This window comes from Capricornis sumatraensis, chromosome 1, assembly GCF_032405125.1.
Source record: "Capricornis sumatraensis isolate serow.1 chromosome 1, serow.2, whole genome shotgun sequence".
NCBI lineage: Eukaryota > Metazoa > Chordata > Mammalia > Artiodactyla > Bovidae > Capricornis > Capricornis sumatraensis.
Window position 1 is genome coordinate 3,410,134 of NC_091069.1, and position 23,078 is coordinate 3,433,211.

At 56.2% G+C, this 23,078-nt stretch overlaps 1 protein-coding gene across 1 annotated transcript in view; it reads left to right on the forward strand.

The window, feature by feature from the left end:
- The window catches only part of NACC2 (NACC family member 2), a 76,421-nt gene that overhangs the window by 34,788 nt on the left and 18,555 nt on the right, over positions 1-23,078 (forward strand). Inside the window, exon 2 of the mRNA XM_068985677.1 lies at positions 7,293-8,235. Within this exon, the coding sequence (XP_068841778.1) occupies positions 7,353-8,235 (883 nt within the window). The 5' untranslated portion in view covers positions 7,293-7,352. The remainder of the gene's footprint in view (positions 1-7,292; positions 8,236-23,078) is intronic.

Below are 23,078 nucleotides of genomic sequence, written 5' to 3' on the forward strand. Positions count from 1 at the left end.
CCCACCCCACCCCGACCCTGCCCTGTGCCCTCGAGCCTGGGCACCTGGGGAGACCCTGCTTCAGCCCACAAGGGAGGAGAAGGTGCCGGCTGCAGGCGCAGAGCCGGCTTTCTAAGTTATTAAACGATGCCCGAGGGGGACACTCTTCAAGCTTATGGTATTTAAATTACAAATACGGGTGGGAGAGATTGTCAGCTCTGTTCTAAACACTGCTTCATTCTTCACAAGCCTTCTGGACCCGTCGGTGGCTAGTGAGCGCTCGGTGGGACACAGGCGTCCAGGTGGGCTCCTGGCCAGGTGGCCCCTGTCCTCCTGCTGGGTGCCATTGCTGTTTCTTTAGGTTTATGCCCTGTTTGTTTGGCTCCCGACCCCTGACCCGCACCAAAGTCGAAATGTCCGGCGGAGGGTCAGAGGTTGGCCTGTTGGTGGCAGGAAGTCACCCTCCCAGTGGCATGTAGGATGGAGCTGGGCCACCAGACCCTTAGTCTGGACCCTGGTCAGAGCCCAGCGCATACGCCACCTGCTGTGTGGCGCAGGGCCCTGCGGCCCACCCAACAGTGCGTCCACCCCGTCCCTGCCTGGCCCCCGGGGTCCCACAGCCAGTGGGGCCGATGAGGCCCCGGCTGTGGGTGCCCAGTCCGGTGCCCTGGGCCCCCAGGGGGCTAGGGATCATTCTGGAGGGCCGGCCAACTGCGCCTGCCCCTCTCTCTGAGGGCCGGCCCTGCCTCCTGGGGCGGCAGGGGAAGGGCTGGGAAGCACATTTCTGAATTTGCGGATTCTGGCAGGCTGCCCTTCTCTGTTTGAGAAAAAAAAGCTTCCAGGCAAACATTTGTTAGTGCAGTTAAAACCGGCTTTTATGCTTGATGCCGGTCCAGGCTGTGGTCTGGGCGGAGGCTGCCCAGGTGCCTGGCGGAACCCAGGAGGCCTCTCGCCTCTGCCTATAGGGCTGGGGTGCGGTGACCTGGGGTGGGGGTGTGTTGGAGGTGGAGCCACAGCCGGGGACCCACATGACCCTGAGGTTTTGGAGGCCTGTGCACCCCCTCCCCTGGGCACCGGGGACTCTCAGACTGCCAGGCACAGAGGCTGAGGTCAGAGTCTCTGCTCTGCAGCAGAGTCCTGGGGACTAGGGCCAAGTCCAGGCCTTGGTGCCATCTCTGCCCAGCAGGGTCAGCCCCTTCCCACCCCTGCCCAATGACCTAAGTTGCCCAGGATGAGGGGTTTTGAAAGCAGGCAGCTGGTGGGTGGGTGATCAAGTGAAGTCCCGGCCGGAGGCCTGGGCAGGAAGGTCACCCTTTGAGTGCCCCGGCTTCCTCACCCGCACCCACCTGGAGGAAATAGGGCTGGGAGCCGAGCACACAGGTGGAGACCAGGGGGAGAGGCTCCTGGCAGCTGACACCCCACCCGGAGCTTTGCTGCCCTGCCCCGGGCCTTCCATTAGCAACCCCGTGGCGGCCCAGCCCTGCCTGGGGAGGTGTTAAAAGTTTAATGCAAACCTGAGGCTCACACTGAGTGGGACCTCACCCACCTCTTGGGGGGCTGGCATGCCTGACTGGGCAGCCTTGCTTCACCCGGGCACCTGGGCCTCCCACGGGTCAGCCCCCAGGCCGCTTCCCCCTTGCCCCTCTGAGAAGCAGAGCGTCAGCCAGGGACTGGAGCTGGAGTGTCAGAGAGCCGGCTAACTGGAGACTGGGCTGCAACGGGGAAGCCAGGCCATTGCTCCAATGGCAGCTGGCCGGGGGAGCCCTCCCCTGCCCCCCACGCTCTCCTGTGGCCTCTGGGTGGAGACCTGAGTGTATTCCTGGGGCCCTGATGTGCCCGCATGTGTTCGTGCTGACTCAGGAAGCTGCCCACCGCCCTGCAGGACAGACGTGGTCCTGGCGGACATGGCCACTGGGGCCTGGCCCTGACTCTGCAGTGCCCTGCCTTCTGGTCGCCAGGCCGGCTGCCCCCTCACCCCCTGCCGAGGTCCTGAGGTGCAGGGCCTGGAGGCTGGGCAGTAGGGCTGCCAAGGGGATGGGCCCTGGGCTGGGGGCCGGAGGTGCTCCTTTTACTGCTTCCAGAATGTTCCTGGCACACCTGCCCCCCCCTCCCCTGCAGTGGGTGCCTTTAATGGCTGTGCATTTGCCAAGGTCCAGACCTCTGATTAGATTGGTAAAATTAAATCCTGCAAAATAATTTTTATTTAATGTAATTTATCTCGCCTCCCTTTCCCTCACTGGTAGCGATCCTGCAGAAATGAAACGGTGCGTTCCTCCACCGTGCCCCTGCTGCGGGAGGCTCTTTGGGATCTGGGGTGGGTGGACTCCGACCCCCCCGCCCCTGGATACCCCTTCGGCCCCCGTGTGCGTGTGTGTCTGCACTCTTGGGGCCCGTACCCCCGCGTCCCTCTCGTCCATCTGGGGGCCACGCCGCCTGCAGGGTGCCTGGTTGTGCTCTGGTGGACAAGCCGTCATCCCAGGCCCAGCTCTCAGCCGAACCTGAGGGAGGGCTCACAGAAGAGAATCCCCCCCGCCCCCCGCTTCTTCCTTGGGAGCTCTTGGGATCTGTGTGGAGTGGGACCGCCCCCCCCAATACTTGCACAGCTGCATGGGCTGGACTCTGGCTCTGTGGTGTCAGCTGGGGTTTCCCAAAGCAAGTTCCATTCTGAAGGGCATTATGAGGGGGAGGGCTCCATGGCGCAGTGGCTTTGAGGGCGGCCGGGATGAGCGAAGTTAGGGGTCTCGGATGTTCCCTCCACGTCTTCAGAACCTTCTGTAAGTGGCCAGCCCAGGAGTCCGGCTGTGAAGGGAAGAGGAGAGGAGGGGAAGCTGAGGCTCAGAAGGAAGAGGCAGCCGCGTGGGGGGGGGGCCGCCCGGGTCCCCTGCCTCTCTCTTTTCTGCCGCTGCCCGCAGGCTGGCCCTGGGCTCGTCCTGCTTTCTTGGCCTGGGTGTGTAAACCAAGCCATTATTTTATTCTTTTCTCCTGAAGTTCAGCTTTGTTCTCGCTCCGGCCGAGGCTTCTAAGAAAGCAACCTGAAACCAGCTCGGGCTGGGCTGTCTGTCCCGGGCTGGGCGGCTGGGGCGGCCGCCTCACCCTCGCAGGTGGCCTGAGGACACGGCAACAGCAGGGCTGGCTGTCCCCGTCCCCGGGGACCAGGCGGCCTGTCACCTCACAGGGGAGAGCGGTGGCCCCTCTCTGGGCGAATGGTCTGGCTGCAGCCCCCGGGGGAGGCCCGCGCAGCAGGGCTGGGGTGGCGGGGGCGGTCCCAGCAGGGAGCGTCACCAGATGGATTTTACACGTCGCTTGTGCCAGGCTCCAGCTGGGCACTTACTAATAACGTCGTCTCCCTCGACCCCACGGCCGCCTTAGGAGGGTGATCCACCCCCAGCCCGGGTGGGCATCCTTTGCTAGATAGAGGCCACGGGACCTGCGTTCGAGGTGGCTGGGCCCACGGGGCAGTGCCCAGTGGAACCGGGACATGCCCTTGAAGGGGACAGCTCCGTAGGCTGCACCCCGGCCCCTGCTCTCAGCTGGGGATCTGGCTGCTCCCTGCTCAGCCCTGGGCAGTTGAGACCCTCTGGGGCTAGTGCCCACTGTGCCTCTGCAGCCTCTGCCCACCCCCGCCAGGCTAGGTCACCCCTCCCCTCTCACGGCACAAGAGCCCCATCTAGCTCAAGAGACCGCACCATGGTCTTTGGGAGTCTCCCAGCAGTGGGTGCAGGGGGCCATGTGGGGGCCCGTCCCCACTGCGGTGTGTGTTCCTGGGCAGCGCAGACCGTCCCTTACTTAGCCCTCCCTGGCCATTCCCAGCACGGGGTTAAATGCCCGTCGGGTGTCAGGCAGACCCACCCCAGTGTCACCAAGCTCCTGTGTGGCACCTGGAGGACTTCCCTGCGGAGGTGGCACCTGCAGGTGGCAGGGGAGAGCTCGTGGAGGGCGTGCCTCTCTGTGCTTCCCTGCCCATCACGGGTACTGCTGTTCTTTGACCCGAGTTTCCCCCTGTTGCCCCAGGTTGGCTTCCTCTGTGCCCAGTCTGCCCCGCTATCTGTGGCTGGGTGGGTGCAGGGGGCCGTGCCTGTGACCCCTCACTTGAGGCCCCAGCTCTGTATCTTGGGGCCGGTGGACTTTACCTAGGCCCCAGCGAAGGGGGACCACCAGGAGGACACCGGGAGCCCAGTCCAGGGGTGCCTGGTGATGCTATGGGCAGGGGGACACGTGAGCAGAGGTGTGCAGACATGGGTGTCTGTGTGGACCCGCGATATGGCTGCGGCCCAGATGCAGAGGCCGCCAAGGGGGCTGACCGCGCGGGGAAGAAGGGTCCTCAATGCCTCGCCAGGATTCGGCCGCCCCACTTGAGCCTCAAGCTAGGGGAGGCCCAGCCGGACCCCGCTGTCCTCGGCCCACGTGGCCCCCAGGTCCCCAGAGCGCCAAGCGGGCGCGTTTCTGTGAACGATGCCCACACGGGCCTGCATTGCCCTCACCCTGGAGTTGTCACAGGCCCCACACAGGATGCACACAGCCGCCTCTGCGGCCGCTGCTCCCTGGGCGGGCTCCCCACACCTGGACTTCCTCCTGCTCTCCATTCGGCGGCTTTTCCTACAGTCTTTCTCTCTTGGAAGCCGAGCCCCATGGGGTGTGAATGGAGAGGCGCCAGATGGCCGCTTCCTTCTCTCCGGATGCCGCGGAGGGGACCATGCGGGATGCTGCCCTGATGGCTGTGATGCTGGGCGCTGCGGGGACCAGGCCTGCCTTGGCCGTCTCCCGTCTCAGCGCAGCCCCTGCGCCCCGTGGGTGGCAGACCAGTGGTCTGCCCCTGGGCCCACCAATCCAGCCATGCGGCGGGGTGGGCTGGGGGGCACTGTCCTCTGTTTAGCAGGGCAGGCAGCGTGCCAGGGACAGGCTTAGCAGTCTGTGGACAGTGTGGGCCACACGGGTGACCTCCCGCCTCCCCGTGCCAAGTCCACCAGGGACCAGGGCAGGTTCTTCAGGGGGCTCCTGCCTGCTGTCCATAGCGGGCCTGGCCCCAGCTGCCAGCACAAAGTTGCACCACTCTTAAGAGCTGTCCTGGCCAAGGCGGCGGGAGTTGGGGTGCCGAGTGGCTCCCTGGGTGGGTGAGTGGGATGGGGGTGTTGGGGCTGGACCATCGCGGCTCCTGAGACCCCAGGAAGTGGGGAGGGGGGCACTGGGGGGCGGGGCCCTGGGCCGCCGCCGCCTCCTCCTGGCTCCTCTCTCTCTCTCCCCTTTCTGCTCTTTCCCTCCCCTTCTGGGCTCCCCTCTCTCACCAGCTTCTGCTCTCTGTCTGTCGGACCCCCTGGCCTCCCTGCCCCCTTGCCCGCCTCAGCCACCCCCCACCTCTTCCCAGGAGTCAGGCGGCTCTGCCAGCCCAGCAGACTGTTTGGAATAGTTTAAATGCTTTGACACTCTGGCTGTACTGGGTGGCAGGGTGGCAGTTTACTGGGTAATTCATATGCAAAACTGCACTATAAATTTCCAGGCTGTCTCAGTTGCCGTGGCACCACGAAGCGTCTCCCCGCGTACAGTACAGTATTTCTGCCATCTTTGTTTGCATTGCAGTGAGTCATCAAAAGTCTGTCTTGTACCAACACCCGGAGCCGTGCATTCCTCTGGCACCAGCACTCCACTGTTTTTTAAAGCCGGGGCTGGGAGCTGGCATTTACTTCGGCTCCCAAATCAAAGGCGGCTATTCATTCCCGAGAGCTGCCTGAATGTCCGTCTGCATCCGGCCTCTTCATTTGGATGCTGCGCGCTGCCCCGGAGAGCCGGGCTGGGTGCAGCTGAGCCGCGGCCCAGCCCCGCGCCGAGACTCGCGCCCCCCCGCCCCCCTCCTCCTCCTCCTCTCCCGGCTCCTCTCGCCCTCCCCACCCCAAGGGCTCCCGCTCCGTTTGCTGCATTCCCGGAGCAGCTGGTGGCTGCGGGCGGCCGGGCGTGCGGACGAGCCTGCCCCTGCCAGGCTGAGTGGGCAGTGCTGGGGCCACGGCGGCAGCGGCCAAAGGTAGGTCTTCCCCGCCGCGGGTGCCACCGGCCGGGCCAGCAACTTCTCCGCAGCCGGGGGTGCGGGGGGGGGGGGAGGTACTGCGGGCTCTCCCCGCCGCCCCCCCAGCAGCCGCCCACCTGCCCAACTCCTGTCTCCGCGCTCCGCCCTCCCTCGCCGGATGCCCGCACTTTCCTCCCGCGGGACAGAGCGGCCCTTTGTACAGGCTCTGACTGCGCGGAGTTGGGCCGGCCCTTCTCCGGCCCATCAGGCCCGGGGGAGTCTGGCTCCAGACCCCGGGGGCTGGCAGCACACCCCTGGCGGCATCTGAGCCCTGGCCGGGCCCTCCTCTGTCTCCCCCAGGACCCCTCTAGTCACCTGGGCTGGGAGCGAGCCAGCAGGGATTGGCTGGCAGCAGGAACCGGCGGGGTGGGGGTGGGGGGCCCGGGAGGGCACGCAGGTGGGGCTGCGACAGGCTCCCAACTCCTGCACTGGCTGCCCCGATCCCCAGGCAACTCGGGTCGGGGGGAGCTGGGTCCCGGAGTTGGACTTGCAGCTCGGGTCGGGGAGTCCGCAGTCTCCTTTGCTCGGAGGGAAGCAGAGACGGCGGAGCGACTGAGTTCTCCCTGCCCCAGCTCCCTTCTCTGGGCGCCCCCCCCACCCCTGCCTGCCTCTCCAGGGGGCTGAGGGGGGCTGCTTCTCACCCTGCAGGGGCAGGACTTCCCCCCCCCCACCCCCGGCGGGCTCTCTGCATGGCTGCTCTAAGAGAAAAGGAAAGAGCAACGAAACCAAAGCCTCCGAGAGGACCCCCCACCCCCGGTCGCCCGGTGCCGGTGCTCTGGGTTCTGGCCCCTCCCTTTGCTGCCAACTTTCCTGGGAGAAGAGTTGTGCAGACAGACAGAGGCCTGCGCCCTTGCCCCTCCGGCGCTGTGGCTGGCCGGCCTGTCCTGCCCTTCTGTGTGCCCCGTCGTCTCTCTCCAGGCCTCTCCTCCTGGGCCCCGCCAGGACGGGGTGTCTCCGCACTTCAGGGGCTCTTGCGCTCTGCCCTGGGGTGGCATGGGGGCACCCACACAGACACCTGGCTGGGAACCCGGCTGGGGTCCTGGGCAGCGCTGAGAGCTCTGCCAGGGTCCCGCTGCTGCTGGGTCTGCGGCCAGACCTGGTCTGGCGCGTCGTGGCTGGGGCAAGGCTGGGGTGCCCCGGAGCAGGGGACAGGGGAGGCGGGCGCTGGGGCAGAGCCGGGTGGCGTGGAGCGTGGCCCGGCCACTGGACGTCTCGGAGCCCGACCCTGACCCCCGCGTACACGCCCTGTCTCCCGCAGATGCGCCCCACCCGGCGGCTCCCCCGCTGAGAGTCTGAGGCCGCCCCCTCGCCTCCCGCCATGTCGCAGATGCTGCACATCGAGATCCCCAACTTCGGGAACACGGTGCTTGGCTGCCTCAACGAGCAGCGTCTGCTGGGCCTCTACTGCGATGTGTCCATCGTGGTCAAGGGCCAGGCCTTCAAGGCCCACCGGGCCGTCCTGGCCGCCAGCAGCCTCTACTTCCGCGACCTGTTCAGCGGCAACAGCAAGAGCGCCTTCGAGCTGCCGGGCACAGTGCCGCCCGCCTGCTTCCAGCAGATCCTGTCCTTCTGCTACACGGGCAGGCTGACCATGGCGGCCAGCGAGCAGCTCGTGGTCATGTACACGGCCGGCTTCCTGCAGATCCAGCACATCGTGGAGCGCGGCACCGACCTCATGTTCAAGGTGAGCTCGCCCCACTGCGACTCGCAGACCACCATGATCGAGGATGCCAGCTCCGAGCCCCAGAGCCCCTGCAACCAGCTGCAGCCGGCCGCCGCGCCTCCCTACGTCGTGTCCCCCTCCGTGCCCATCCCGCTGCTGACCCGCGTCAAGCACGAAGCCCTGGAGCTGCCTCTGGCCGCCGGCCCGGGCCTGGCCCCCAAGCGCCCTCTGGAGACGGGGCCCCGGGATGGCGCAGCGGTGGCCGCCGGCCCGGCAGTGGCCGCGGGCACAGCCCCTCTCAAGCTGCCCCGCGTCTCCTACTATGGGGTGCCCAGCCTGGCCACCCTCATCCCCAGCATCCAGCAGGCGCCGTACTCCCAGGGGGAGCGGACCAGCCCCGGGGCCAGCAGCCTGCCCACCACGGACAGCCCCACCTCCTACCACAACGAGGAGGATGAGGAGGACGACGAGGCCTACGACACCATGGTGGAGGAGCAGTACGGCCAGATGTACATCAAGGCCACGGGCAGCTATGCAGGTAACGCGTGGCGGGCCTGGCCCCCACCACCGTGGCCTCCCGCCCACAGGCATGGCCGGGGCCCTCCAGGCACCTCCCGTGTGGGCACTGAGGCTGACCAGGCCTTACCCGTGGCCTCACAGCCTGGCGGGGAGATGGGCACGTCCCAGGGCTGGGACACCTCAGGGCGGCCACTGTGCCTTAGGCGTGCAGGGGTCAGTCCCAGCTCAGACCGGACGAGCTGGCGGGAGCTGACCCTGAAGCACCAGCAGGAATTGGGTCCCTCTTGCAAGGCCTTAGCTGAGGACTTTGTATAAAGTCGACCCTGGGTGGGATGGGAGGCCCTGAAAAAGTTTAGCTGCAGCGGAGCGCGTGGGCCAGGACCCGGGCTCTCTCTGGACAGATGAAAAAGACTCTGGGCCTTGATGGGGACCAGGGACCTGCCCGAGGGCTCACAGGGCACCATACAGCCCTGGCTGGCCCCTCGCCTGATTGAGGCCTCAGTGGCCCTGTCAGTGAGGTTGCCCCCTCAGATCCATCTCTGTCACCTATGACCTCCACCCTTTGCCCCTCCCACGTGCTTTCACCTCGAGGCTAGAGTGTCCTCGGAGCCTCGCAGTCGTGGCCAGCACCCCAGGGCGGGTCAGGAAGTGCCTCCTGAGTGCAACGAGTGCCTCCCCGCTCTTGTCTCGGAAGGACTCCCGCCTTTGGGATCATAAAGCCGGCACACCCTAACCTGAGACTCCTGGTGCTGCCTGTAAACTCCTCACGGACCCCAGAGAGGGTTCAGGGTTCGTGGGTGGAGGGCCCCAACATCGAGGCCCTGGTGTGTCCCCCTCTGCCTTCCGCGTTCCCCGAAGACTGGCTGTGTGCCTGGCCCGCCGCCCGGCCTGATTTGCATGCGGGGCCCGAGTCCAGTGACTGGCTGGCCGGAAGCTTGGTGCCAGTGGGGAGGCACCTCCCAGAGCTGGGCCCGGGGGCACTTCGGAGACTCTCTCCTCCCCTGAGACTGCCCTTGCCCTCGCGCCCCGATGGGGCCAATGCTGTCCGCTCCCCCTCCTCCCCGCCTGCCGCCTTCCACTCCTCCACCTCCAGGCAGGCGCAGGTCCGTCAGTCCTGGGGGAATGGGGACGGGGAGCCAGGTGCACCAGCCAACTCAGGCCCTTGGGACAGCCAGTCCCCAGCGGCCGAGGACGGGGTGGCTGGGTCTCAGCTCTGGTCTGGCCCACCTGGGCCCCTCCTGGGGTCTCTTTCAGAGCTGCAGGGGTGGCGGTGCCCTGGACAGCTCCTGTGGGCTCGGGTGTTGTCTTCCCTGGAGGGCAGTACTTTATTTGAACACATTTTTGTCACACGTGTGTGAGTTCTGCAGGATCCAGCGCACAGACCGCCTCTATCTGGACAGGGCTTTCCTGTTCGTGGTGGAGGGAAGGGCTTGGTGTTCCTGACCCCAGGAAACCCACAAGCTCAGGTGTGGGTCAGGCGTGGGCAGCTCCCTCTGCCCACTCCCGCCCCAGCAGCCCTCAGGTGGTGCCCAGAGGGAGCTGGGGTGGCTCCCAAGCCCCTTCCCTGGGATGTGCAGCCTCTAAGGACCACCACACACACACACACGCACACGCACACACACACACACACGCCGGCAGCAGGACAGGGCTCAGCGGAAGGGTCAGGGCCGAACCTGCTGAGGGCCCAGGGGCGGGGTTGCCCGCCTGTGGTCCTTGGAGGTGCGATGCCAAACCAACAAGGGCCCTGGTACAGCTGCCTCCCCAGGGCCTTCCCTGCTCAGCCCACCCTGCTGTGCAGCCTCAGGCATTGACGAGTCGGAGACGGGGAGAGACGGGGCAGGGTGCTGAGGGTGGTGCTGGTGTGCGGGCAGGGCAGTAGCTCATCTGGGGGCACCTGCTGCTCTGGGTGCACAAGCCTGGCCATCTCCTGTGATCTGGGATTTTCTGAGAGGCCAAGGGACAGTGGCCGTGGACAGCCCGGGGAGGGCTTGGGAGACCGAGCTGCCCCACAGCCTTGACTGTGCCTGGGCCCTCTCCCCAGCCCCTCTTCCCCTGAGACCACATCCCGAGTCCTCCGGGGCAGGCACGGCTCAGCAAGTCCTGCATGCCTGTGTCCCGTGGTCCCTGGATCCCCTTACCCCACGCCCCTGGGGTGTTGGAGGCCGACAGGGTGGTGATGGCAAGCTGGGAGACTGGAGGGACAGTGGGCCTGGCAGCGGCCCTGCCTCCAGCTGACCTGCGAGGCTCCGGTCTGGGTGTTCTCCTCAGTGAGCCCATAAGTGGGGCAGGGAGGGGAGGGTGTTATTTCTTGGTTAAAATCTAGGTTATCGGCAGTGACGTGGCTGGCATTGCTGGGTGCCAGGTGTGCTGGGAAGAGGGTTGTGGGGCCGGGCAGGCGGAGAGGGCCCATCTCCAGTGGCGGGCTGCTCCTTGGGTGCTGGCTCCCCGGACCCCAGGCCCCCACTGTGCACTGGCTGAATCTGGGCGGGCGACGTCCTCACACCCTCCACGGGCCGCTCGATAGCCAGGTGCCCCTCTCCTGGCACCCGGACAAAGGCAGGGCAGGGCTCTAAGCTGGTGGAATCTGGAGTGTTGGAAGGTGGACTTCTGGAGCTTTTGGGCTCTCTGGAGTTCCTTCTCCTTCTTGGCCAAGGGAGAGGGTGGCCTGAGTGACCTTCAGGGGTCTTCTGACCAGCACCCTACGTGCAGGGCCGTGAAGGAGCCAGAGACCGAAGCCCCAGCCTCATCCCCTGAAGAGCCGCTGGCAGCCCCTGCTCGCTGGGCCCCTGCTTTTAGAAATCGAGGAATGGACCGTTACAGATGAGCAAATGCATCTCAGTTCCCCAACAGCCCCCTCTGGGTTCCTGTTCCCAGCCCGTGTGTCTCCTCCATTCCGGGCAGGTCTGGCACTGCCATCTATCAGGGAGATGCCCTGGTTGATTCATCCACATCCCCGTCGGACATGGAGGGGTCGGGGGATGAGCCACAGAGTGGGGGCCCACGCTGCCCCGGGCCCCTCCCCTGTTCTCTGTGCTCTGACCACCTTCTGGCCTGCAGGCCTGCCCTGCCCTCACTGTGCAGGTGTTGGGTCAGCAGGCAGGTGTGCTCCCCGTGGGCATCTGAGACCTGGGCGCCTGGGTATTTACACACCAACCACATGCTTCCATGTTAATCCTTTCCAGGGCAGAGGCCGCCTCCGGGTGTCCTGCGGATGCGCGTGGACACTGCTGGTGGCCCAGCCTGGCTCTGCTCCTCCTCCGAGTCTGCCCGCCGTCCCCACACCTGGATGCAGGGTGGACTTGGCGGTGCTCAGGAGCGGGTGCTGGCATGCGGCTCCACGTCTGTTCCCAGGTTCCGCCCACTCCAATCAGAGGCTGCACATGGTGTCTGCGTGCAGGAGGACCGAGTCCTGCCCTGGCCCTGCCCCTGCCCAGCATGACCTGTGAGGTCAATGTGGCCGCTGACCCATCTTACGGCTGGGGGGCCAAGCCTGCGATATCCACCCCTCTACACAGCGGGGCGTCTCTCCAGCAGGCCCCCGGGCTGCCTGGCAATCACTGCTCCCACCCGCAGCTCAGAGCCCACGGGAGCTCGCTTGGGGGTCCCGCTGAGAAGGGAGAAGATGGGGTTGGTTCTGCAGGCCCCCTGCCGACCCCCCACACTGCCTCCTGGCCTGGGGGCAGGGGCATCACCCCATGAGAGTGCAGCAAAAACCCCGGCTTGTCTAGGGTGGGGGGCCCTGCCTGGGTCGGGGGGTCCTCTCTCTTTTGAGGTAGCATCCTGGCAGCTCAGGTGAGAGGGGGCCCAGCACCAGGGGTCTGTCCTGTCGTGCACCCCAAAGGCTGCCCCGAGGGCCAGCCAGCATCCCCGGTGTCATCTGAGATTGGCCCCTGAGGGCCTCCAGGGGTGGCCTCCCCGGCCCCCTGCAGTGTCCCATTTAACCCTCACCACCCAATGCCCTGAGATTTCTTCTTAAGCCAGTTTTATTGAGGTGTGACTTACATACCCCAGTGACACGGGTATGAGATACCCATTTGAGACCAGCTGTGGGGCCGTTAGCACAGTCAGAGAGGAGGTGTCTCTCACTCTGGGGACACTCACACCTCTTTGTGGGTACCACCCCCCCCCCCCCCCCCCCGCCAGCTGCAGGCAGCCTGGGATCTGTTTTCTGTCCTCTGGGGACGTTTGCCCGTCACCTAAACCGTCAGGCTGTCCGCACTCCAGTCTAGCTGTAGCATCAGCAGAGAGACTCTGAGACTCGCCCGTGCTGGGCGGGCAGTTCTGCCTCACCCTCCCCACCTTCTGTTTATGTAGGTGTTTACACGGAATAAAACGTGCCCGTTTCGAGCGTACAGGTGATGAGGTTGGTCACTGTGATTCAGCAAGCACCACAGTCAAGTTTACGTGACAGTTTGCTCCCCTCAAAGTTGTCCCGGATCGCCTCTACCCCAGCCCCGGCCAGCACACACCAGCTTCCGGTCACCGTCACTGCTGCGCAAGGGGGGCTGCACAGAACGGCATCTCTTGCTCTTGCCTTCTTTCGCTTACTGTGTCTTGAGGTCCATTCATCCCTGTGGTTCCGAGCGAGGGTGCTTGGGCCTTGCAGCTGCTGGGTCGCTCTCCCGTGCCGTGGACCTGCCACCAGCGCTGGTTGAGCGTGGCTCTTGTCATCTCGCTGCCGTGGACGTCCTTGTATAAGTGGGACTCCGCTTTTGTCCGTCTGTTGAAGTGGTTGGGTTTTCTCATTAACTTATTGATGTGGTGTATTGCATCAGTTAATTTTTAGATGTTGAGCCACCCTTGTATTCCGGGGATAAACCCCACTTGGTCATTACGTGTTATCGTTTTGTATATTGCTGTGTTTAACTTGCTAGTATTTTCGTAAGGAATTTTGCGTTTATGAAGGCCAGTTACCCGCAGTCTGCCTGCAGTGTCTTTGCTGGTTTTGTAGGATGATACACTAATGTCCTTTCTCGTTTATTTTCTGTAAGAGTTTAAGGTTGATGTTGTTTCTGTCCTAAGCGTTCTTTCACCAGTGAACGCACTTGGGCCTGCAGTTTTCATACTCAGTTGGTAAAGAATCTGCCTGCTATGCAGGAGACCCTGCTTTGATTGCTGGGTTGGGAAGATCCCCTGGAGAAGGGAAAGGCCACCCACTCCAGTATTCTGGCCTGAAGAATTCCATGGATAGTCCATGGGGTGGCAGAGTCAGACATGACTGAGCAACCTTCACTTTCACTTCGCTTCTGTTAGTTGAGGTATAGAACTATTCAGATTTCTCTTTCATCCCCTTCAAGTCACGGTAATTTGTATCTTTCATGGAACTTATCCATTTCTGATCTATGTAAATATTAAAATAGCCACGCCAGACCTCTCAGGTTTAGTCCTGCTGTTGGCTCTTTCCGTCTTTTTACTGTTAATCTGTTGTTCAGGCGTTAAGTCACATCCGACTCTTTTGAGACCCCCATGGAATGCAGCACTCCAGGCTTCGCTTTCCTTCACTATCTCAGTAACTCAGTGAGACTATGAACCATGCTGTGCAGGACCACCCAAGACAGATGGGTCATGGTGGAGAGTTCTGACACCGTGTGGTCCGCTGGAGAAGAGAATGGCAAACCGTTTCTGTATTCTTGCCTTGAGAGCCCCATGAACAGTATGAGAAGGCAAAAAGATAGGACACTGTTAGTCTGCCTGTGTCTTTCTCATTTCACGTAGGTAGCACGTGGTGGTGGTGGTGGTTCTTCAGTCACTAAGTTGTGTCTGGCTGCGACCCCGTGCACGCCAGCCCTTCCTGTCCTTCATTATGTCCCAGAGTTTGCTCAAACTCATGTCTGTTGGTCAGTGATGCTATTTAACGGTCTCATCCTCGGTTACCCTCTTCTCCTCTTGCCTTCAATCTTTCCCAGAATCAGGATCTTTTCCAGTGAGTCGGTTCTTCACATCAGGTGACCAAAGTATTGGAACTTCAGCATCAGTCCTTCCAATAAATATTCAAGGTTGATTTCCTTTAGGATTGACTGGTTTGATCTTACAGTCCAAGAGACTCTCAAGAGTCTTCTTCAACACCACAGTTCAAAAGCATCAATTCTTTGGTGCTCAGCTTTCTTTATAGTCCAGCTTTCACATCTGTACGTGACTACTAGAAAAACCATAGCTTTGACTAGATGGACCTTTATCAGCAAAGTAATGTCTCTGCTTTTTAATATGCTGTCTAGATTTGTGATAGCTTTTCTTCCAAGGAGCAAGCGTCTTTTAATTTCATGGCTGCAATCACCATCTGCAGTGATTTTGGAGCCAAGAAAATAAAATCTGCCGCTGCTTCTTTTCCCCCTTCTATTTGCCATGAAGTGATGGGACTGGATGGATGTGAGAGTTGGACTGTGAAGAAAGCTGAGTGCCGAAGAATTGATGCTTTTGAACTATGGTGTTGGAGAAGACTCTTGAGAGTCCCTTGGACTGCAAGGAGATCCAACCAGTCCATTCTGAAGGAGATCAGTCCTGGGTGTTCATTGGAAGGACTGATGCTGAAGCTGAAACTCCAGTACTTTGGCCGCCTCATGCGAAGGGTTGCCTCATTGGAAAAGACTCTGATGCTGGGAGGAATTGGGGGCAGGAGGAGAAGGGAACGACAGAGGATGAGATGGCTGGATGGCATCACCGACTCGATAGACATGAGTTTGGGTGAACTCCAGGAGTTGGTGATGGACAGGGAGGCCTGGCGTGCTGCAGTTCATGGGGTTGCAAAGAGTCAGACACGACTGAGCGACTGAACTGAACTGAATTGAATGGGACTGGATGGCATTATTTTAGTTTTTTTAATGTTGAGTTTCAAGCCAGCTTTTTCACTCTTCTCTTTCATCCTCACCAAGAGGCTCTTTAGTTCCTCTTTACTTTCTGCCATTAGAGTGGTACCATCTGCATATCTGAGGTTGTTGATAGTTCTCCTGGCATCTGGATTCCAGCTAGTGATTCACCTAGCCCAGTTATTTCGCATGATATACAAGCGCATGGTTGAGATCTGCTTTTTTATCCAGTCTTAGCATCTTTTATTGGGAGTCTTTAGACCATTTACATTTAATGTAATTTTCAAGGGGGTTAAGGTCAGATCTGTTATCTCATTAGTTTTTTATTAGCCATGTTTTCTTTTTTCCTCTTTTCACCACTTCCTGATTGAATTTTCCAAGTTCCTCTTTAGCTCTACCGTTAGGTGCTGTCACCTTCCACTCCCGCCGTGCTTTTTTCGCCTAGAGCTGCTGCACAAATCTCTGACTTACCCCATCAGCCTTCTCAGGTGTATTGCCCCCTCCCATGGAACCCAGACTGTCAGTGTGTTTTTACCTGCTCTAGTTCTTTGCAAAATTGTAAAATATTGTACTTCTTCATAGGCTGCTTTGAATCTTATCTTGTGCTCAGTCATGTCTGACTCTTTGCTACCTTTTGGACTGTAGCCTGCCAGGCTCCTCTGTCCATGGGGTTTTTCAGGTAAGAATACTGAAGTGGGTTGCCATGCCCTCCTCCAGGGGATCTTCCTGACTCAAGAATCGAACCCTAGTCTCCTGCGTCTCCTGTACTGCGGGTGGATTCTTCACCTGCTGAGCCATCAGGGAAGCTTTATTAACGTTACTGTTTTTACTTGATATAACCAGTTGTGTTTTTTTCTACTTTTAGTCACACTTACAATTTAGAGTAGAATTTCTTCTCTTGGGCACATTATTCTCTGAGCTTAAACAAATGCATATAGTCACATGATCCCCTCCATAATCAAGACCCAGAGCAGTGTGACCTCACATGTCATCATCCCCTGTGACCTCACACATGTCACCATCCCCTGTGACCTCACACATGTCACCATCCCCGTGAGGCCCCGCGGTAGTCTCCTTCCTCTCCCCGAACTCCTGCAACCACCGGCCTGTTTTTGTCCCATCAGTAGAATCACACACTGTATGGTCTTTCGAGTCCGAGTGCATTTGAGATTCATTCTTTTTGTGTGCGTTCTTGGTTCATTTGTTGTTTGACTGCTGAGTAGTACTCCCACAGTGGGTTTAACATCTTACAGAAAAACGCAAATGAACTTTTTGGCCAACCCAGTATCTGCCAGTTGAAGGACCTGTGGTTTTTTTCTGGGTTTTAGTGGTTATGAATTGAGCTGCTGCCAACATGCAAAAAGAAAAAGGTTTTTGCACACACTTCAGTTTTCAGTTCTATCTGGTAGATTAGCCTAGGAGTGACATCATAGGTGGTATGGTAAGACGTATTTAACTTCATAACAAACTGCCCAGACCCTTGTCTGAAATAGTCCTGTCAGTTTGCATCACAGCCAGCAGAGCAAGAGTTCCTGTTGCTCCGTGTTTGCATTGGTGCTTGGTTTTGTCTTGTCTTTTTTTTTAAAGCCGTCCTCAAGGACGTGACTGTGACGCCACTGTGACTTCCCCGGTGGCGCAGATGGTAAAGCGTCTGCCTACAATGCGGGAGACCTGGGTTCGATCGCTGGGTTGGGGAGATCTCCTGGAGAAGGAAATGGCAACCCACTCCAGTACTTTTGCCTGGAAAATCCCTTGGACAGGAGCGTGGTAGGCTACAGGCCATGGGGACTGAGCGACTTCACTTTCACTTTCACTTTCAAGGTCGGTAATGGTGTCTCCCTGCAGCTGTAACTTGTATTTCTCTGCTGTCTAATGATGGGGAACGTCCTTTGTGTGTTTGTGAGCCTTCTGTATACCCATTCTGCTCAGGTGTCTTTCTGAGCCTTTGCCCTCTTTTTATTGGGTGGTTTGAAATAGTGAGTATCATTGATATTGTGTATTCTTCATACCTTCCAGAGGAAAGTCCTGTGTTGGATATGTGATTTCTAAACACTTTCCACCAGACTGTAGTTTGTCTTTCCTTTCTCTTAATAATGTCTTTCGTAGACATTTAAAATTTTTGATGACGTCTAAGTAGTTAATCGTTTATCTTACAGACCATGCTTTTGGTGCTGTGTTTGAGTCTTTACCTAACAAAATTATAAAAAATGTTCCCGCTATGTTTCCTTCTGGATGTTTTAGTCTGTGCCCCATTTCGAGTTAATTTTTGTACAAAGTGAGAGATATGGTCAAGGTTCTGAACATTTTTTTCATGTGGATGTCTCATTTACTTCTGAAGAAATTTAAAATATGAATAAAACTATTATATTTGCCCACATATTTACCTCGTCCAGTTCTTCACACTCCATATAGATTCGTTTCTATCTGGTGTCATCTTCCTTCTGCTTAGAGAATTTCCTTTAACATTTCTTACAGTCCTAGGGATGGACTAGTGATGAATCCTCAAAAACTTACAAAGAGGTTTTTATATCGCCTTTTTAAAAATCTGCCTTATTGAAGTCTAATTTATACACAGTGAGATTAACTTTCACTACGTAGCCGTCACCTTCGTTTTCAAGGGCATTTTTGCTGGATATAGAATTCTGGGTTGACTGTTACTTTCTGCTGTCAGTAGACATTCTCTCGTTTTCTGAAATGCAGTTTTTCCCCCCTCAGGAAATCAACGTCATTTTTCTCTGTGTGTCTCTTTACAAGTTGTGTCTTTTCTTTTCAGGCTGCTTTTATCTCTGCTTACAGTTTGTTGAGCTTTTTGGACGTGTGCGTTGATACCATTATTCCTTCAATTATCTTGTGCCCCTCCCTGCATAACTCCAGGTAAACATGCTTTTGCCCCTGAGATCCCAAGGCTTTGTTTATTTATTAGTGTAGAGCCTTTTTTCTCTCTAGGCTTTAGGTGGAGGAGTTTCCATTGCTATTTCTTCATGGTCTCTGATCTTTCTCGTGGTTCCATTTTGTTCTTATTTGCATGTTGCATTTCTCCGCTCGTGAGTTTGGGCTTTGACATTTTAAAACTATTTTCGGATTGTGTTTCTAGCTCGTTTAAAGTCTTTGCCTGTTCGTGCCCTCCTCTTTGTCACTTCTTCGTCTGTTTCTACCTACCGATTTTTCTCCGCCTTAGGATTTCCTTTCTGTGGTTCATTTTTCTCTCTTTCTTTCTTTTTTAAGTTGGCTGTGCTGGGTCTTATCTGCAGCGTGTGGAATCTAGTTCCCTGACCAGAGGTCAGACCTGGGCCCCCTCCGTTGGGAGTGTGGAGTCTTAGCCTCTGGAGCACCCCCTCCGTTGGGAGTGTGGAGTCAACCTCTGGAGCACCCCCTCCGTTGGGAGTGTGGAGTCAGCCTCTGGAGCACCCCCTCCGTTGGGAGTGTGGAGTCAGCCTCTGGAGCACCCCCTGCATTGGGAGTGCGGAGTCTTAGCCTCTGGAGCACCCCCTCCGTTGGGAGTGTGGAGTCAACCTCTGGAGCACCCCCTCCGTTGGGAGTGTGGAGTCAGCCTCTGGAGCACCCCCTCCGTTGGGAGTGTGGAGTCAGCCTCTGGAGCACCCCCTCCGTTGGGAGTGCGGAGTCTTAGCCTCTGGAGCACCCCCTCCGTTGGGAGTGTGGAGTCTCAGCCTCTGGAGCACCCCCTCCGTTGGGAGTGCGGAGTCTTAGCCTCTGGAGCACCCCCTCCGTTGGGAGTGTGGAGTCAGCCTCTGGAGCACCAGGCGAGTCCCTTTTTCGTGGTTCTTCATGCTTCTGTTAATTCTGTAACAGATGCTGGACATGGTGAATGTCGAGCGCTGGCAGGCAGTCTGTTGTCCCGAATCTCTTACAGTGAAGTGGAATTTCCGTAATGAGTAATGACTTTGAGCACTTTCTCATGCTTTCGGCAGTTCAGCCGTCATCCTCTGTGAAGGGCCCATTTAAACTTTCTTTCCCACACGTTTGCAGAGCGAGTTGTCTGTTCTTTTCCCGCGGCTTCCCGGGAGCTCTGTGTACTCCAGAGTGTCCTCTTTTCTCAGTTTGAAAGTTCTAAATAGCTTCTCCCACTCTACAGCTTGTCTTGTCATCCTCTTAATGTAATGTTGATGTAGTAAGTTTATTAACTTTTTCTTTTTCAATGGCAATTTTGATTTCATGTTTAAAGAACTCTTCCTTTACCTCATGGTCATTGTGGTATTCTCTGTGTACTTGTAAAAAAATGTTTTTTCTGATTTGAAGTCATTTAAAATTTAACAGAGATGTTTCAAGAAAAGTACTAAGAACTCCTGTATACATTTTTCACAGACTCATTAGCTGGTAAGAGTTTGCCATATTTGCTTTATCATTCTTACTTTTTCAGTTCAGTTCAGTCACTCAGTTGTGTCTGACTCTTTGCGACCCCATGGACTGCAGAACGCCAGGCTTCCTTATTCATCACCAACTCCCAGAGCTTGCTCAAACTCATGTCCATTGAGTTGGTGATGCCATCCAACCATCGCATTCTCTGTCACCCCCTTCTCCTCCTGCCTTCAGTCTTTCCCAGCATGAGGGTCTTTTCTATTGAGTCAGTTTTTCACATCAGGTGGCCAAAGTATTGGAGCTTCAGCTTCAGCATCAATTCTTCCAATGGATATTCAGGACTGATTTCTTTAGGATGGACTGGTTGGATCTCCTTGCAGTCCAAGGGACTCTCAAGAGTCTTCTCCAACACCACAGTTCAAAAGCATCAGTTCTTCAGCACTGAGCTTTATTTATGGTCCAACTCTTACATCCATTCATGACCACTGGAAAAACCATAACTTTGACTAGACGGACCTTTGTCAGCAAAGTAATGTCTCTGCTTTTTAATAAGCTATCTAGGTTTGTCATAGCTTTTCTTCCAAGGAACAAACAGCTTTTAATTTCATAGCTGCAGTCACCATCTGCAGTGATTTTGGAGCCCAAGAAAAGAAAGTCTGTCACTGTTTCCCTTATTTCCCCATCTATTTGTCATGAAGTGATGGGACCGGATGTCATGATCTTAGTTTTCTGAATGTTGAGTTTTAAGCTGACTTTTTCACCCTCCTCTTTCACTTTCATCAAGAGGCTCTTTAGTTCTACATTTTCTGCCATAAGGGTGGTGTCATCTGCATATCTGAGTATTGATATTTCTCCCATCAATCTTGATTCCAGCTTGTGCTTCATCCAGCCTGGCATTTCCCATGATGTATTCTACATATAAGTTAAATAAGCAGGGTGACGATATATAGCCTTGACAATACTCCCTTCCCAATTTGGAACATGTCTGGTTCTAACTATTGCTTCTTGACCTGCATACAGATTTCTCATGAGGCAGGTAAGGTGGTCTAGTATTCCTATCTCTTTCAGAATGTTCCACAGTTTGCTGTGATCCACACAGTCAAAGGCTTTGGTGTAGTCATTAAAGCAGAAGTAGATGTTTTTCTGGAACTTTCTTGCTTTTTCTATGATCCAGCAGATGTTGGCAATTTGATCTCTGGTTCTTCTGCCTTTTCTAAATCCAGCTTGAACATCTGGAAATTCTTGGTTCACGTTCTGTTGAAGCCTCGCTTGGAGAATTTTCAGTATTGCTTCGCTAGCGTGTGAGATAACTGCAGGAGTTGGTAATGGACAGGGAGTCCTGGTGTGCTGTGGTCCATGGGGTCACAAAGAGTCGGACATGACTGAGCGACTGAACTGAACTGAGATGAGTGCAGTTGTGCGGTAGTTTGAGCATTCTTTAGCATTGCCTTTCTTTGGGATTGAAAAGGAAACTGACCTTTTCCAGTCCTGTGACCACTGCTGAGTTTTCCAAATTTGCTGGCATATTGAGTGCAGCACTTTCACAGCATCATCTTTTAGGATTTGAAATAGCTCAACTAGAATTCCATCACCTCCACTAGCTTTGTTCGTAGTGATGCTTCCTAAGGCCCACCTGACTTCGTATTCCAGGATGTCAGGCTCTGGGTGAGTGATCACACCATCATGATTATCTGGGTCATGAAGATCTTTTTTGTGCAGTTCTTCTGTGTATTCTTGCCACCTCTTCTTAATATCTTCTGCTTCTGTTAGGTGTATACCGTTTCTGTCCTTTATCGAGCCCATCTTTGCATGAAAAGTTCCCTTGGTATCTCTAATTTTCTTGAAGAGATCTCTAGTCTTTCCCATTCTATTGTTTTCCTCTATTTCTTTGCATTGATCGCTGAGGAAGGCTTTCTTATCTCTCTTTGCTATTCTTTGGAACTCTGCATTCAGATGGGTATATCTTTCCTTTTCTCCTTTGCCTTTAGCTTCTCTTCTTTTCTCAGCTATTTGTAAGGCCTCTTCAGACAACCATTTTGCCTTTTTGCATTTCTTTTCCATGGGGATGGTCTTGATCACTGCCTCCTGTACAGTGTCAAGAACTTCCATCCATAGTTCTTCAGGCACTCTGTCTATCAGATCTAGGCCCTTGAATCTGTTTGTCACTTCCGCTGTATAATCATAAGGGATTTGATTTAGGTCATACCTGAATGGTCTAGTGGTTTTCCCTGTTTTCTTCAATTTAAGTCTGTCTTTGGCAATAAGGAGCTCATGATCTGAGCCACAGTCAGCTCCCGGTCTTGTATTTGCTGACTGTAAAGAGCTTCTTCATCTTTGGCTGCAAAGAATATAATCAGTCTGATTTTGGTGTTGATTATCTGGTGATGTCTATGTGAAGAGTCTTCTCTTGTGTTGTTGGAAGAGGGTGTTTGCTATGACCAGTGCATTCTCGCAGCAAAATTCTATTAGCTTTTGCCCTGCTTCATTCTGTACTCCGAGGCCAAACTTGCCTGTTACTCCAGGTATCTCTTGACTTCCTGCTTTTGCATTCCAGTCCCCTATAATGAAAAGGACATCATTTTTTGGTGTTAGTTCTAGAAGGTCTTGTAGGTCATCATGGAACCGTTCAGCTTGAGCTTCTTCGGTATCAGTGGTCGAGGCATAGACTTGGATTACTGTAAGAACTGAATGGTTTGCCTTGCAAATGAACAGAGCTCATTCTTTCATTTTTGAGACTGCACCAAAGTACTGCATTTTGGACTCTCTTGTTGACTCTGATGGCTACTCCATTTCTTCTAAGGGAATCTTGCCCACAGTAGTAGATATAATGGTCATCTGAATTAAATTCTCCCATTCTGGTCCATTTTAGCTCGCTGATTCCTCAGATGTCGACGTTCACTCTTGCCGTCTCCTGTTTGACCACTTCCGATTTGCCTTGATTCACGGACCTGACATCGCAGGTCCCTGCGCATTGCTGCTCCTCACAGCATCGGACCTTGCTTCCGTCCGCAGTCGCATCCAGAGCTGGTGTTGCTGTTGCCTTGGCTCCGTCCCTTCATTCTCTCTGCAGCTTTCTCCTCTTCTCCAGGAGCCTGCTGGGCGCCTCCCCACCTCGCTCCTCTTTCAGCCTCCTGTCTCTTCGCCTTTTCACGCTGTTCATGTTTCACTTTTTGTGTGTAGTTGTGTGTTTTTTTTTTTTTTTTGTCCTGAACTGTTTCAGAACCGTTGAAGATCCTATGCTCTTTTACTCCAAAATACTGAGCGTTGTTTATCCAGGAGATACTCTCTTGCATAAACACAACACAGTGTTCACAACTCAGGAAATTCAGTTTTGACATAGCACTGCTGTATAATCAACGGTCCATGCTAAGTCAGGTGTCTCCACGTTTTAGTATATCTGGAATTGTGTGTGTGTGGTTTTTTCAACGTGGGTGACATGGGGCTGAAGATTTACTCTTTTCTCGTATGACTTGCTAGCCGATCTACCACTTTCTTTTGAGAAGACCACCTCTTCCGCACCGGTGCAACCGTTCCCCTGTGTTGACCCCAGATGTCTGTAAAGTGTGCGAATTCTCTCTGAGCTTGGCTTGTCTCTGCCAGGCCCCAGCCTCCTGATGTCTATATAGTATAAATCTCCCAGGTGTTTGCTCCTTACTGCTCCCCTGCTTTGGTTCTTTTTTGCATTTGTTTATCCTTTCAGGACCAGTTTGTCAAATGTCACACAATTCCTCTTGGAAGCTGG